The following is a 14,049-nucleotide window of genomic DNA, read 5'->3' on the forward strand; positions in this document are numbered from 1 at the left end:
TGCCCACAGTCGTGTCAACTGCCAAGAGAAATGATCCCTAATAAGAAGAGATTCTGGAGCTGCTTAGCAGGAAATTACTACATGTGATGTTGCTAAGCAATGTCAGGCTGCCCTCACTGCCCAGGATAACGCTTCTCTGCTGGAAAACCCAGGAAAGGTCGAGGGGTGTTGGGTGGCTGCTGCTTTCTGCTCGGAGCGGTGGATTTGGGAATAGAGCAAATAATAATCCTCATCTCATCAGGGCTGGTGTGACAGTTATTGGAGGTGGGAAGGAGATCTCCCCCGAGAGCAGCAGCAGCTGTGGGATGGACAGGATAAGATGAGGGCAGCAGGAGATGCACAAAGGAGTGAATCCTGCAAAGGGGAGAGGGATGTACAGAGAGGGGGAACCACCCCCTGGGAGATGGGGGCTCTGTGGCAAGGCGGCTGTGGGCATCTTTCCAAAGTGAAATTAAATGGCGAGCGGGAGCTGCCAGTGCTGTCACTCAGCATGTGGGTGTGGGGAGCTCCTGCCCTTTGGGAACCCCCTTCCCTGCACCTGTGGAACCAGAGGCTGGGCTTTTTAAGTTGAACTTTGCTTTAGTGAGGAGCAAAGCTCTTGAGCTACAGTAGCAGCTCTCGTTGGTGAGGCTCTGAGCCTGTAATCCAGGGGTTTCCTCTCCGATTTCTCTGGCACTAGAGAAGTAATTTCAGCCCAGCTCATGGGGACACAGGGTAGCACGAACTCATCCACAGGAAGCGAGGTCTTCCTGTCAATTCTCTTTAACCAACTTCTTCTGGACAAAGATTTCTTCTCTCCTCCGCTGCTTTGCTCTAGTCCTGTCTGATATTAAATATATCCAGAAGCAGCTATGGTTCATTGCTGAATTAATCTATTTGCGCAGAAGGTATCATATCAATATCCATTATAATTTTTGCCCCAGCAGCATCTAGAAGCAATTTTTCATCTCTGCCAATTCTTCATTATTTCAATTTCTTATTTATCTTTCCCCTTTTTTTAAAAAAAACCAAAGGGTTCATTTACAGTTCTTGTTTTAAAACAACATTAAAAGTAATTTCAAAGCTGTTGAGTGTATTAATGTGCTAATAGAAAGTGGAGAACGCAGATGCTAAGTATGAAGTACATTTTCATCCTGAACTAGCAGGAGCTGGAGATGTCAGGGTGTCCCCTGCCATCTGGCCTGTCAGAGCATGTGGCAGATTCACAGCTCTCATGGGAGGGTACACTGCAGAGGCCATAGGATCCCATTATGCTGTTTATGGGGACAAGCCAGACATTTGTCTCGCTGAGACTGGATATCAGTTGGAGATGCACCAACCACCCATCCTTTCCCACAGCACCTTAAAAAACCTCGGAGGTGGGGCTGGTACTTAAAGAAATTTTGATGCTGGGAAAGAAGCGTGTCGGAAACCCGAGGCATTTCAGCCAGCCGCAGATGCAAAGCCGAGATGAGGGGGCACAACCTGCCGTCAGGGACCGAGCCCTCTCCCGCCAGCCGCAGCGCTGCCCTACGCGGGGAGAACGCTGCCGGTGCTCGGCGCTGCGCAGCGCCGCGGCCAGACCGCGCTGTGCCGCTCCCTCCCCGCCGGAGCCCTGACACCGCCTCCCTCATTAGCATCCCTTCCTCCTCCTCCTCCTCCCCCTCTCCCTCTCCTCCCCCGCCGCTGGCCGGGCGCAGAGGGGTGCATGGCAGGAGCAACGGAGCCGCGGTGGCCCCAGGCAGCAGCAGCAGCCGCCGCCGCCGAGCCGCGCTCTGCTCCGCTGCAGCGCCCGAAGCAACTTTCTCGCTCCGCGGGGTGCGGGAGCGGGGCGATGTGACCGCGCACCCGCCGCCCCGCAGCCGCCCCGGCGGCGGAGCCTCCCCGGCAGCGCGGAGCGGAGCAGAAGATCCTCCCCGGCGACGCGGACGCGGAGCAGAAGATCCTCCCGAGCGGAGCTCCCCCCCCCCCCCCCCCACCACCACCACCACCACCTCCCGCCCGCCTCTCTCCCCGGCGGCGCCCGCAGCCCGGGGCGGGAGCGCGGATGCGGCGCGGAGCCCGGCGGCCCGGCGGAGCCCAGCGCGGGGCCGGGCCCTGCCGGGGCGGGCGGCCGGAGGCGCGGGGCGCGGGGGGATGCTGAGCCCCGCAGCCCGGCACCGCGCCCGCCGCCGGGAGATGCTCCTCGTGGTCGCCCTGTGGCTGGCGTGGCAAGAAGCGCCCGCGGCGCCGACCCCCGCGGCGGACGACATCACCCGGGGAGTTGTGAGTTACCCGCGACCCCCACCCCCACCCCCCCCGCTCCCGCCTCTCTGGGCCCCCCCACCGCCTCCGGGTAACGCCGGCCCCCGCGACGCTGGGCGAGCTCCGGCGGCTGGAAATGCCCCCGCCGGAGCTCCCCGCTGCGCGGTGCCCCTTTGCACCTGGTGCTCCCCCCCCAGCACCCTCTGTGTGGTGTCTCCCCTTGCCCCCCGCCCACGGGAGGGTCCGTCAGTGCTCCCCGCCCTATGCCCACCGCACGGAGCCCTTTTGAAACCAGCGTCCCCCCCTCCCTTGCAACCATTGCACGCACACTCCGCACCCAGTACGGTGCCCCCCCGCACCCTGTTGCGGTGGCCCAACTTTCCCCCAGCCCAGCATCCACGGGGTGATGGCCCCACCGGTGTTCACACACGGACGGTGGTTTCCCAGGCGCTGAGAAGGGGCTGGCCTCTCTCAAGGGCTCTCAGCCTGCGGTGGAGCCAGCCAGCGGGGTAAAATGGCACGTCTGGAGTCTGAGCAATCCCTGGGGATTGGGACGCGCTCAGGGATCCGTTAGGGTCTGCTCTGTGCCGGCAGCAGGCAGAGGCTTGACTTCATTGCGGTGGTGTGCAGAGCATGGGTGTACTTGTGGTCCTGCTTCTCTGCTCACAGGTACCTGCCCTGTTTGCAGGGAGATGACAAGTTTTAGCGGGCAGCGAGGGCTTAGGTCATGTCCCTGCCAGGTCACGGTGCCAGCAGGTCCGTACAGCTCCACGCCATCTCCTCCGAGAGGGCAGAGATGGAGGCTTTCCTCTTGGAGGAGGAAAAGTTTCTTGTTGCTGATGCCTCACGACTGGGTGTTGGAAAGCTGGCTGTGGCTGGGCACGGACGAGCAGTCCTGGGGCTGGACCCGCCAGTTTGGAGAAATTCCCTGAAATTCAGTGAATTTCAAAACGCCGCCTGTGTGCCGGTGAGAGGGAGGGAGGATTTGCAGCACGCAGGGTTACCTAACGAGCGGGGCTCACACGGAACAGTGTGCCAGGACGCTGCTGCTGACACCGCCGAGGCTCAGCCGCCAAGCGCGTGCTCCGGCTCGCAGGCTCCTGCTCAAACACCTGCCGGGAAGGACAAAGCACATCGGTCCCCATCGGTTTGTAGCAGAATAGAAAATATGGGGGAAATAAGGCACATCTGCATCATTATGGTGCATTTGCTTTCCTCTGTAATCAAATGTTAAAGCTGGAATTAATATTTCATGCAAACAGCACATGAATTGGTGTTTCCTGCCCCAATCAATTTGACTCAAACTTCGTCTTTGACCTGCTTTTACCCTTGCTACCGTACATGCTGCACTCAGCTTTTACAGGTTAAATGTTAATACTCGAGGGGGCTTATTAGTTATCACTGACAGCTTTCAGGCATTAAGGTACCTTTTTTTTTTGTCCTGGACTGGATTTGAGCAGTAGCTCCAAACCATGCTGAAGAGCTGTGGCAGTCTCACAAAGCAAAATGTGCTGGGGATGGTGATAACAGTGCGGAAGTGAACTGCGGGAGAAGGGGACTACAGAGTCCCAGGTTAAGAGGCTATTTAGGCTGGGGAGGACAGAGTAGATGATGTCAGGTCGGTGTCTCGGTGATATCTTCCTGGGGCAAATACATCTCTCTGGCTGGAGATGGGGCTGGTGGGATTACGAAGGGGTTGATTGTAAAGCAGGTTTGCGCTTATGCCCTCTAATGAGCAGCAGGGTGCAGAAAATGCCAGGTATTTTCGGAGGTGTTTGTCAGGAAAATACCACTGTGTGGGAATTGAGAGCTTTTAGAAGAATTATTTGACATCCACTTTATGAAGCAACTAAGAAATTAAAGATCTGTGATGCATTTCAACCAAATATTTGAAAACTAGGAAGCATGAAACCATGGCAATAGAAAGCTCCACTAACCTTTGAAAATTATATCCAGCAATTCTCTGCAGTAAATAGAGCACAATGTCAACAGAGCTTTTACATCCCAAATCCCCCCCCTCCTTGCAGCCGGGAGGCTTTCAGTGCCAAGCAGGACTGCGCCTCCGAGCTGCGTCCTCCGCTCCAGTCCTGCCATAGGTTTGTTTTAAATGAAACAGTGATGCTGGGCCAAATTAAAGTTCAGCAAAACGAAAGAGGGCTATAATTCAAAGGCAGTTCTTGTTAGAGTGCTGCCCAAAGTAATACAATATTGAATGATTCTCCAGATTTCATTACTAGTGGAATATCCTGCCCAGTTTATAAATCTAGCTTGATTATTAATGTTTTTATTGTTTTCCATTAGCTGCTCTAACAAAGAGAGCATAAAATCGCAGATGGAACGGAGCTTGACTTGAGTGTTTCCCTTGAATTTTAGTACGTTGCTTTTGAGATTTACTACTCTGCATTTTGCACTGCTGCCTTTACAGTAAACCCCCGCACCCCTCCCCACCGCAGTGCCCAGCATTCGCTAATCGCATCTTTTTATGGCTGTTGGGCTTGAGCGTCTCAGGGGTGCGAGCAGCAAAAACTTCATATAGGTCAGTAGTAACCGAGTAATAAGAGCTCTCACTTCACTGGGCTTTGAACCAGGTCTGAAGGGAGGTCTACCTTCAAGTTTTATTTTTCAGAAGAGCCGGCGCAGTGGAGTCTCTACACTGAAGGTTTTGACCTGGAGACCCGCTGGTTTGTAAAGGAGCTGGCTGTTAAACAGGTACCTCCCGCCTGCTGGGCTGCAGGTATGGCAGCTCTGCCGTGGGACGCTGGGCAAAAGCTGTGGCTTGGGCAGGGAGCGATGCCCAAAGCTCAGCAAGCTTGGCCCAAGGGAGATGCTTTGCCCTGGCACTGGGATTGCAGGACAGGAGATGGTGGGGCGGTGGTGGCTTCACCAAGATCATCCCATGTGGACACGGGCTCTGGCATCAGTGGCCAAGGGAGACAGGAGTGCCAGGAAAGTTTTAGTTTGGTTACAAGAGCGTGGGTGCAAAACAGACTAGTGTGAGCTGCTTTTTCTTGACTGCGTGGTCAGGGGTGACAGGAAGGGTCTGTGTGTGCCCCCCAGGCGTTTCTCCAGCTGGGGCTTGCTGGGCATTCCTGGGGGCTTGCGTATGAGCGATGCCTCTCTCGGCCTCCCGCTCACAAAGCCCGTCTGTGTTGTTCCCAGAGAAGTTGCTCCCAGGGGATGGAAGCATTTGCATTCATCGGTGGAGACCATGGACCCACGTCCCCCTCCGCCGCCGTCCCAAGCAGCTCTTTGTTCAGGGCAGGGCCCTCGCCTTTGTGGCAGCTTCTCATTTGAATGACAAGGATGCGCTTGTGGGGAGAGCTGGGGTGGCAGAGAGCCCTGCGAAGCTGTGCCCCCCCCGACTCGCTGCAGTTGGCCAGGGGACAGACAGAGGTTCCTCTGTGTCCCCACACCAGGGAGCGGAGGGGCAGGAGGAGCAGCAGTTGCCTACAAATCTGTGCCCCGCATCTTCCAGGTGCCAAATTTCAAAGGAGAAGCCGGCCCGTGCCTGGGGAACGGGCTCCTTCTTGCTGTTTCTGGGGTGCTTTTCCTGCCTGCAGTAGGGTAGGAGCATCCTGCTGCTGTTGCTGCCAGATGCCCATATGCAGCCGCACAGGCTGGTCCAGCCGCCCTCCTGCTCCCGCCTGCCCTGGGATCAGCCAGGAACTCTCCTAAATTGCTGCATTTAAGCACCTGGGGTTGGGTATGGTGTCTCTGTGCTTACCTCCTGGTTCAAGGCTTGGGATAATTAGCCCTCTTAACGTAAAATCCTCGTACGGAAATAGGCTCTTCTTTCTATTGGAGAAACTACCAGACTCATAGCCTTCTGTTTCTGCTAATGGGGAAATGAAAAATTGATAATCCCAGTTGGAGGTTCATTCAGCCTTCTAAAATGGCAAGCCTTTCAGGACAAAATGCTCAATAGATTCCCTAAACAATAACGCATTCAGGCCAATGGCATTGGAGAGAGGAGCTTTGCTTGGCCCCTCTGCCATTAAAGCACTTCATTGCCTCCCCGTACAGAGCAGTGGCCATCCCAGGTCCATGAATTCCCTCCAAGAAAGTTAAGCTACCATGTAAAAATAAAATAAAGTGCTGCTGGTTAGATTTTAAGGTACCTCTTGAAGCCAAAGTACAATGCAAACTAAATTGGCTTGACAAAAGGCTGGCTGGAAGCTTTCAAATAGACGGGCTCCTGTGAAAGCATTTAATCTGGTATTAAAGCCCTGGCTGGTTTGAACCGCTACTTCCCTTTCAGATTTGAGCATCCCAGACCTCCAGATACAGTAATGCAATTTCCTTCTGGCTTGGCTGCTTTTGTGGGCCCAGCGGTGTGAATTACCCAGGGTAGTTAAGCTAAATTACCCGCTTTAATGAGCCTCTGCCTTCAGGAAGGGTTCAGAGTGGTGTGTGAAAGCCTGCTGCCACTGGGGACTTGCCCAAGGTTGGTGCTGGGGATGGAGCCGGTGAGCTCCCGCCTTGGCCTCCTCCTCCATCCGTGGGCGCTGCAGTGAAGCGTTGGGTGGCAGGACCCCGCCATCCCTGGTGGCAGCGTGCGGTGGAGCTGGACCTCTGTACCCTCCGTTTGTCCCTAAAAACTCACGGGACTCTCACAAGGGAGGTCGCTGCCTGCGTCCACTTACCTGACTCAAGCTGCGGTATTTTGTTATTCTCCCTCGTTAAGTTAAACATGCAAAGAGGCAACAGGAACCGCGGCGTGTTCCCATCCCCTGGTGTCGGACAGGGCTCTCCCGGTGTGGTGTCCGGGTGTGACTCACCAGCAGCCCCGCTGAGGACACGGGGGTGACATGGGTGACGTCGTCACAAAACCAGAGGGCTTGGATGTCTCTGACACCCTGCTCTGTCCCCGCAGGTTCATTAGTGCCAGCGGTGGCTCGCTCTGACTCATCGCCGGGGCCGCGCACTAATTTCTCATTATTTACTCATTGGCAAAAGTGCTGCAGGAATGGGCTGTGTGGCTCAGGGAAAGGTCACGCTGCGGCTGAGGGAACCTTGATTTCTGGCTGGTGTGGGAGCAGACGTGTACCCTGTGTGGGGGTCTGGGCCTCGCTGGCCTCGTGGAGGTGACAACGTGGGAGGGAAAAGTCCTCGCATCTCGGGTGCGAGTGGCCGGCTGGTGGTAAACCTGGGCCACCGCGTTGTCACTCTTTAAAGTGTCTTGTTCGGAGCAGAGCTGCACTTGAAAGCCAAGGATGTGCTTTCAAAATAACCCAAGATCTGACAGCAACAGTTCTCAAAATGCTTTCTTTAATCAAAATGACTTTAAATGGGTAGATTTGGGAGTTTCAGAAGCTCTTGCTGCTGCACGCGTGCAGCTGCGTGTGTCTTCTTTGTCCCAGATTTTTATGAGGATTGTCTCTGATTTCTGGGTCAGAGAATTAAGAGATTTGATGTTATATTAAAAAAACCCACACCAAACCACATATGCAAAGTTAAATCCAGCACAAAACAAAGCAGACGTGCGGGGGCGAGGGGAAGAAGCTGCTGAAGGACCGGAGAGTTTTAGATGAGAAACTGCCTTTGACAACAGGTTTGTTCGGAGGAAAGTCCTGCCGCGACTGACATCGGAGTAAATGCTGATGTTGACCAAGGAGCGTGGTCTTCAGATGGGACTCTGGCACTTTGATTAGCCATGATGATTTAATAGAAAAGAACCCGATTAAATCTGAGGAATTTCCTGCATCAGAATAAACCATGTACACAGAAAATCATTCTTCCAAGAAATCTGGAGATGATTTACAGCTCCTAGCGAGAAGGGTCCGAATACAGTGATTTGGAAAGTGGCAGTATATTCAGGATTTTTTTTATATATTATTTTTTCAAGAGGGAGTTTCTGCCTGTTGACCGTCAGTGGTCAGGCAGAGTTCTTCACACTGGCTGACATATTATTTCATCCTGACAATATTGATCTTTTGGGTGAACAAAAGCAATTTTACCTGTGTCACAGGGTCCTTGCTTGAAGGTGATGGACATGTTTGGATTATATCATCTTGTCATTTAACAAACCCCAGCTGGCATCTCCTGTGGTTCAGCTCCCCGCTGCTGAAGATCACCCGACAGCCTAGGTGCTGCCGATACGTCCTGGGTTTGGTCTGCAATTCAAGTGTGTCCTGCATGGCCTGCTACACGTGTCCTTCTTTAAGGATGCAGGACGAAAGGTTCTCTCGTCCACAATACAAGTAGGAGATAAAAGGTCTGGACTGCTTCATCAACAGGTCTGTCTTGATTTGAGGAGGTTGCCCGTCCTGCACCACTGTGAAGGCATTTAACACCCATACAGCTTCCCCAGGGCGTCCATCCCAAACCACCCGGCTCTGGATTTTTCCACTTCCCACCAAGTGCCCCTTGCTGAAGATGGCAGAGAGATCAAAAGGAAACTTCATAGGCTGTTGCCAGACTTTCGAGATTTCACTGTCCAAAGCTTTTTTGAGGTTGAGGAAGCAGATCTGAGAGCAATGTTGGGGCCAAGTGAGCAGCTGAACCCTGGAGGGGTCCTGAATGGGGTAAAAAGATAGAAAAGACTGGTGTGTGAGGAAGGGGTTCCCATGGGACCCCTTTTGAGAGGAAAGCCTGCTCATCTGAGGAAGCGTGCACTTGATTGGCAGCTGTAGACTTTCCAAAATACTGCGAGTTATAGGCTGTACTGCTTGTTTGCTGGCTTTGACTGTCTACGTATCAGTCAACGCTTCATGAAGATTTTCTTTTCTCAGTAAGATGTTGTCACATGCAGAAGTACTACTGCTGATATTGTGGCTGAAGTACATCTCAGGAGATGGATTTTCATGTTTACTTTGAAGTCGGAGCTGTGAGTCCTCGTGCCCTGAGCTGCTGGGCGGCTCTACTGGGCTCCTCCACAGCCACCCTGGGCATAGGGCCTTCTCAAAGGTCTATAACCAAAAAAACCGTGGTGGTCTGCTTGGGTAACAGGTGTAACAAGAAAATGCTCCTTTTGCCCTACTGTAGCTCCTAGGAATTTTGGCTATGGGATCCCAAGGAAAGCATGAGGACCAAAAAGATACCATAACTGCTAGAGCCAATCCCACCACGACTCCAGATCTAATTACCTGTAAGCTCTGGAGCTGACGATTCAGCCTTTGGGAATGGTGTCAGGTCTCATATATCACTGAGCAATAGAGAAACAAAGCAGTCTCTCCTGTTTTTCTTGAGCCGACCGTGTGGGATCTCCTCTGGAGATATTACATCCACTCAACATTAGTTATGTGCTAGCTGGTGCTTGGCCGAGGCTGCGCCTTTGACAAGGCACGTGGTGGGGAGCATGGGGAGCTCCCACCAGCCTGTAGGCTTGTTCCCACCTTGTTACTTGTGTTTACTTTGTCGTTGCTGTTGCTTCTTTGTGCTCATAGTCTCCCTCTGGCACGTCCACCAATAGAAGGGCAGTCAGTGATGCTGCTTGAGAAGCATCTTTGCTCCTTTGATAAATTCTCTGCATTAAATTGGCTTTTATTTTTCTTGTTTGTTCTCCATTTTGTTGCTGCTCGGCAAATTCCCCATTGCTCTGTACCAAGCCATGCTGTCTCTACCTTTGCATCCTTCATGTCAGAGATGCATTTTTGTTCAAAAGTGAGAGGAAATTGGGTTCACAAAAGGGAAATCCCTCATAGACACGCTTGCGAAATGGCAATGTGTTTTATATAAAGGCGCAGCTAAAGAGAGGTAGGTGGTTTGGGACTTTTGCCATATTTTGTTTATGCTGCAGAAATGTATCTTCCAGGTCTGATCAATGAGACTCCGAAATGAGGAATAATCTTGCATGGCCTCAGCTGGCACTGAAGTGTACAGCAATCCAGTTCTTCCTCCCGGGCTGGATGCATGTCATATTTCATGACAGAATGACAACCCCATCAGACAATCTGTTGCTGTTTTGGCATTTCTAATACACCTCGTGCTTTGGTATGCACACACTCGGTGTCCAGCAAGATCAAGATAATCTAGAGGAAATCAGCTGTCATGCTCCAGGGTCCCATATGGGCGGTGAACAGGGCAACAGTGATTTGAATAGTCTTCTAAAAGTTCCCCAAGAAGATACTGAATTGCTCTTTCTATACCTAAAAACCAGGGCACCAAGTGCCTGATCCACCAGGCTCTGAGAGATGAGATGTAGTTGTTGATGAAGCAACCGCATTGTTTGCTGAAAGGTAACGTGAGCTCCGAGCACCAGGTCGCTAATAGTCGAAGGCTTCCCTTTGTGAAGGGTAGCCAGTCCAGCCTGGAGCGGGGTGGCTTTCATAAGGTCTCCTCCTTTGACCATCACTGCAGCTCCCTGGGGTACAGCTCAAGGGGCTTCTCGTGAGAGGCGGTTGCTGGGTCAGTGCTTGGCAGCATTGTGTATTTCAGCTCTTAAGAGCTGCTTTGTTCCCCATCAAACCGCGGCAGTGCAGAGGGTTGCATGGTGGAGGAAGAAGTGCTTGATGTATTTGCTCAGAGTTGCGGTATGAATGTAAATGCTGCTATGTGGCAGTTTGCGTGCGGTTAGGCTGTACCTCGGAAGGGTCCTGGCAGCACTGAGTCCTGTCACCGCTCGTGACACTGCTGGGAGCCAGAGGCATTGGGCACCTATGGGAACTGGATGCAGCTGCAGGATGCAGGTCTCCCAGATGATGCCCTGGAAGGACTCCTGCCTTCTGGACACTTACAGGTCTCACCTCTGGGTTGGGGTAGGTGTGTGTCCCATGGGCCTGCTCTGCAAAGCCCATCTGCTGAGCTGGGCCAGCTCTTTTCATCCACACTTCTGTTACTGGGGGGGGGGGTGTTGCTTTCACTGGTCTCTCTCTTTCCAGCTAGGTCTTTACCCTGCATCAGGGTTTGCCAGGAGCCCAACAGTGCCCTGCGGATGAATCTGTTTCCCCAGAGCAGCAGCTCTTCTACCCTTGTCTTTGCTCTCTGCAAATTCAACTTCAAATAACACCTTGGGCTCTGTGGGTTCGTGCTCCCCGCCTGGGCTGCGTGCTGGGATCGCAGAGGTTGGAAGAGAGATGGGTGATGGTGGGTTGCCTGTCCACCCAGCCTGGTGGGACTCCTCTGCACCCACCAGGGAAAGCCCGGTCCCCTCCTTCAGCCCCTCAGCATTAGCAGAGCTGTTCTAGAAAGTCGCCTTTCTGAGCAAAAGGGGGTTCTTTCTGCAATAGCAAATGTCCTGGTGAGCCAGGGCTCCAGAACTGAGATGTCCCCGCTTCCAGCCTTTGCGGGGAACTCTTCTGGGCGATGTACATCAACCGCTTTTCTTCTGCAGACAAAACCCCAGGACGGCATCCCGCCCCTGAGCCTCTGGGGTGCCCCGGCTCCTGCCGCTGCGGGGCCGGCGGGGGTGGGAAGGGGCCGCGCAGCCCCGGGGCCGGCCGGGCGCCGCTCGGGGACACCGGTGCGTCCCCGTCGGTGTCGTACCGCTGCCCTCTTGTGGAAACTGGGAAAATATCCGAGAAAATGTGTTGGTGCTGGGCTTGGTGCCGAGGTTGGAAACGCACCCGTGGGAGCAGGGTGGGGTGCTGGGCTCTTCCCCCGGGTCTGTGCTGTGCCCAGCCGTCCAGACTGCTGCCCGAGTGCCTTTTTTGTTGCTGTTATTAATAGAGTGAAGGAAATGGTATTAACTTAGCCTGGGAGGCAGAGGCTCCCAGCATTCAAATCCTGCCCCTTGGTGCAGACCCTTGGTCAGTAAATCACTGCACGGTGACAGGAGTCCGTGCCTTAAGCGGATAAAGTTTGCAAAGTGCCTTCTGTGCCTCCATGCTCTTATTCTGCAGTAATTGCCTTTTACCTCATAGCAAATACCTTTATCAGCAGCTGCACAAACTTTGACTTTCTTCTTGAAACAGACTACCGCGGCGCTGAGCCTGCTGAATATTTCCCGTAGCTGCAGTGCAGGCACAGACCCACCATTGCCTGTCTGCGGCAGCTCTGCCGCTCTCCTCAGGAAGGTGTTATACCGCTTTGGCCACCTCCTGAAAATGTGAGTGGGTGAACGTGCCCACGGGACCGCAGTGCGAATGTGCTGGCTCTCACCTTCGCAGCCCAGCACCACCCCTCCGTTGCATTCAGGCAGCTCCAGCCGCAAAAGGCGATGATTAATAGCTGCCTTGGAGCAAGCCTGCTGGTGCCAAGCATCTTCTGACCCCACCAACTGCCTTGCTTCCAGGCCCCTTTTTAATAGCTGGCAGAAATTGCGCTATGCTGTTTAGGAAGTGCCAGCCTGACACCTTTGGTTTGTCTTCCATCCTCTGTTCTGGTTTCCCAGCCCTGCGGGACCGTGGTGAACCACACGCCCATCTCCCACCTCCACCGTGAGAACAGCTCAGGGGCTGCTGCTTGGTAAGCCCCAGTCCCACAGCTTCCCTGAGCTAAAGTTCATAGAGTGATAGAATGGTTTGGGTTGGAAGGGACCTCAAAGGCCATTTAGTTCCAACCCCCTGCTGTGGGGGGACACCGTCCACTAGCCCAGGTTGCCCAAAGCCCCATCCAACCTGGCCTTGAACACTGCCAGGGATGGGGCATCCACAGCTCCTCTGGGTAACCTGTGCCAGTGCCTTACTGCCCTCATCGTAAAGAATTTCTCCCTAATATCTCATCTAAATCTCCCCTCCTTCAGCTTAAGGCCATTCCCCCCTGTCCTGTCACTCCCTGCCCTTGTAAACAGCCCTCTCCAGCTTTCCTGTAGCCCCTTTGTGTACTGGAAGGCTGCTGTAAGGTCTCCCTGGAGCCTTTTCTTCTCTAGGCTGAACAACCCCAACTCGCTCAGCCTGTCTTCATAAGAGAGGTCCCCCAGCCCTCTGATCATCTTTGTAAGTTCTCCTTATTGTCTCTGCATTTCCCTCCTATCTCATTTATTAATATCCTCTTCCTGAAAAAAACAGCCTCTGTTTTAAATTTCTCAAGAATTTTAACTCGTAAAACCATTGCATCCTCTTGCATTTCCCAGGCGCTTGGCAGCTCCTCTTCCTTCCGTGCTTTCCTGGAAAGCAGTGTCTGGGAAAGCCCAGCCATCTTGGCAGAGGTCATCGGTGCCAGCCCGAGGCAGGGGCAGCGCGGCGTTGGAGGCGAAAGGGAGTCAGAGTTGCAGGAGCTTTGTGTCAAATTCATCTGGAGTCCTTGGAGTGACTCGCTGTCCCTCCTGCGTCCTGCCTGTCTGTGCAATCACAGATAGTCATTTTTGCTCGTCTATTTAGAGGAATCAGTTCTCTGGGCAAGGACTTCTGCTCTTTGTAGCTCTGGGATCATCTCTCAGCCTCTAGGTTACCTAGACCCATACCATGTCTGAACCCTGACAGTCTTGAATTCATTTCCTTTTGGTGAGGCACAGTATTGTATTTCTGATGTTGCATACAGGGAATTCAGTCTTGGGAGCCAGACTTGTTCAGAGCCAGGTTTGAATGGGCACGAGGAGCTGAACAAGGAGCTGAGCCCTTCCTCACGTGCTCAGAGAGGCTTGGATCTTACTCAGAGCCAAGAGACACAACTGCAGAAATTTAATTAACATTGCAAAACCCTTTAAAGCAGAGTTTCTGGAAAAATTGCCAGCTCTGCTGTGCAAGCGGGTAGGATGCTTGAGCAGCCTCCACAGGGATCTGTCACAAAATAACAAATGTTTCTTTGCCCGGACGGTTGCGAGGACGATGGAGGAAATCAATGTGGCACGCTCTCCTCTGCTGGGGTAGCCTTGGACCCTAAAGAGAAAACTAATTGGCAGCCAGGTCTCAGCACATCACCTCAGGATGCTCCAAAGAGCTGGAAGTTGGTGGGTAGCAACTGGGAGCAGGGCGATGTGCTGGCTTGGACCACCTGGGGAAGGGTGCA

General features: G+C 53.4%; 1 protein-coding gene across 2 annotated transcripts in view; it reads left to right on the plus strand.

Annotated features, from left to right (window-relative positions):
* The first annotated feature begins 1,974 nt into the window (after nt 1-1,974).
* The window catches only part of MMP17 (matrix metallopeptidase 17), a 67,840-nt gene continuing 55,765 nt past the window's right edge, over nt 1,975-14,049 (plus strand). For both annotated transcript variants that reach the window (XM_075769539.1, XM_075769540.1), the window contains exon 1: nt 1,975-2,244. In XM_075769539.1, coding sequence (XP_075625654.1) covers nt 2,116-2,244 — 129 coding nt within the window. In that variant the 5' untranslated portion in view covers nt 1,975-2,115. The remainder of the gene's footprint in view (nt 2,245-14,049) is intronic.

The sequence above is a fragment of the Balearica regulorum genome, chromosome 17 (genome assembly GCF_011004875.1).
Source record: "Balearica regulorum gibbericeps isolate bBalReg1 chromosome 17, bBalReg1.pri, whole genome shotgun sequence".
Lineage (NCBI taxonomy): Eukaryota > Metazoa > Chordata > Aves > Gruiformes > Gruidae > Balearica > Balearica regulorum.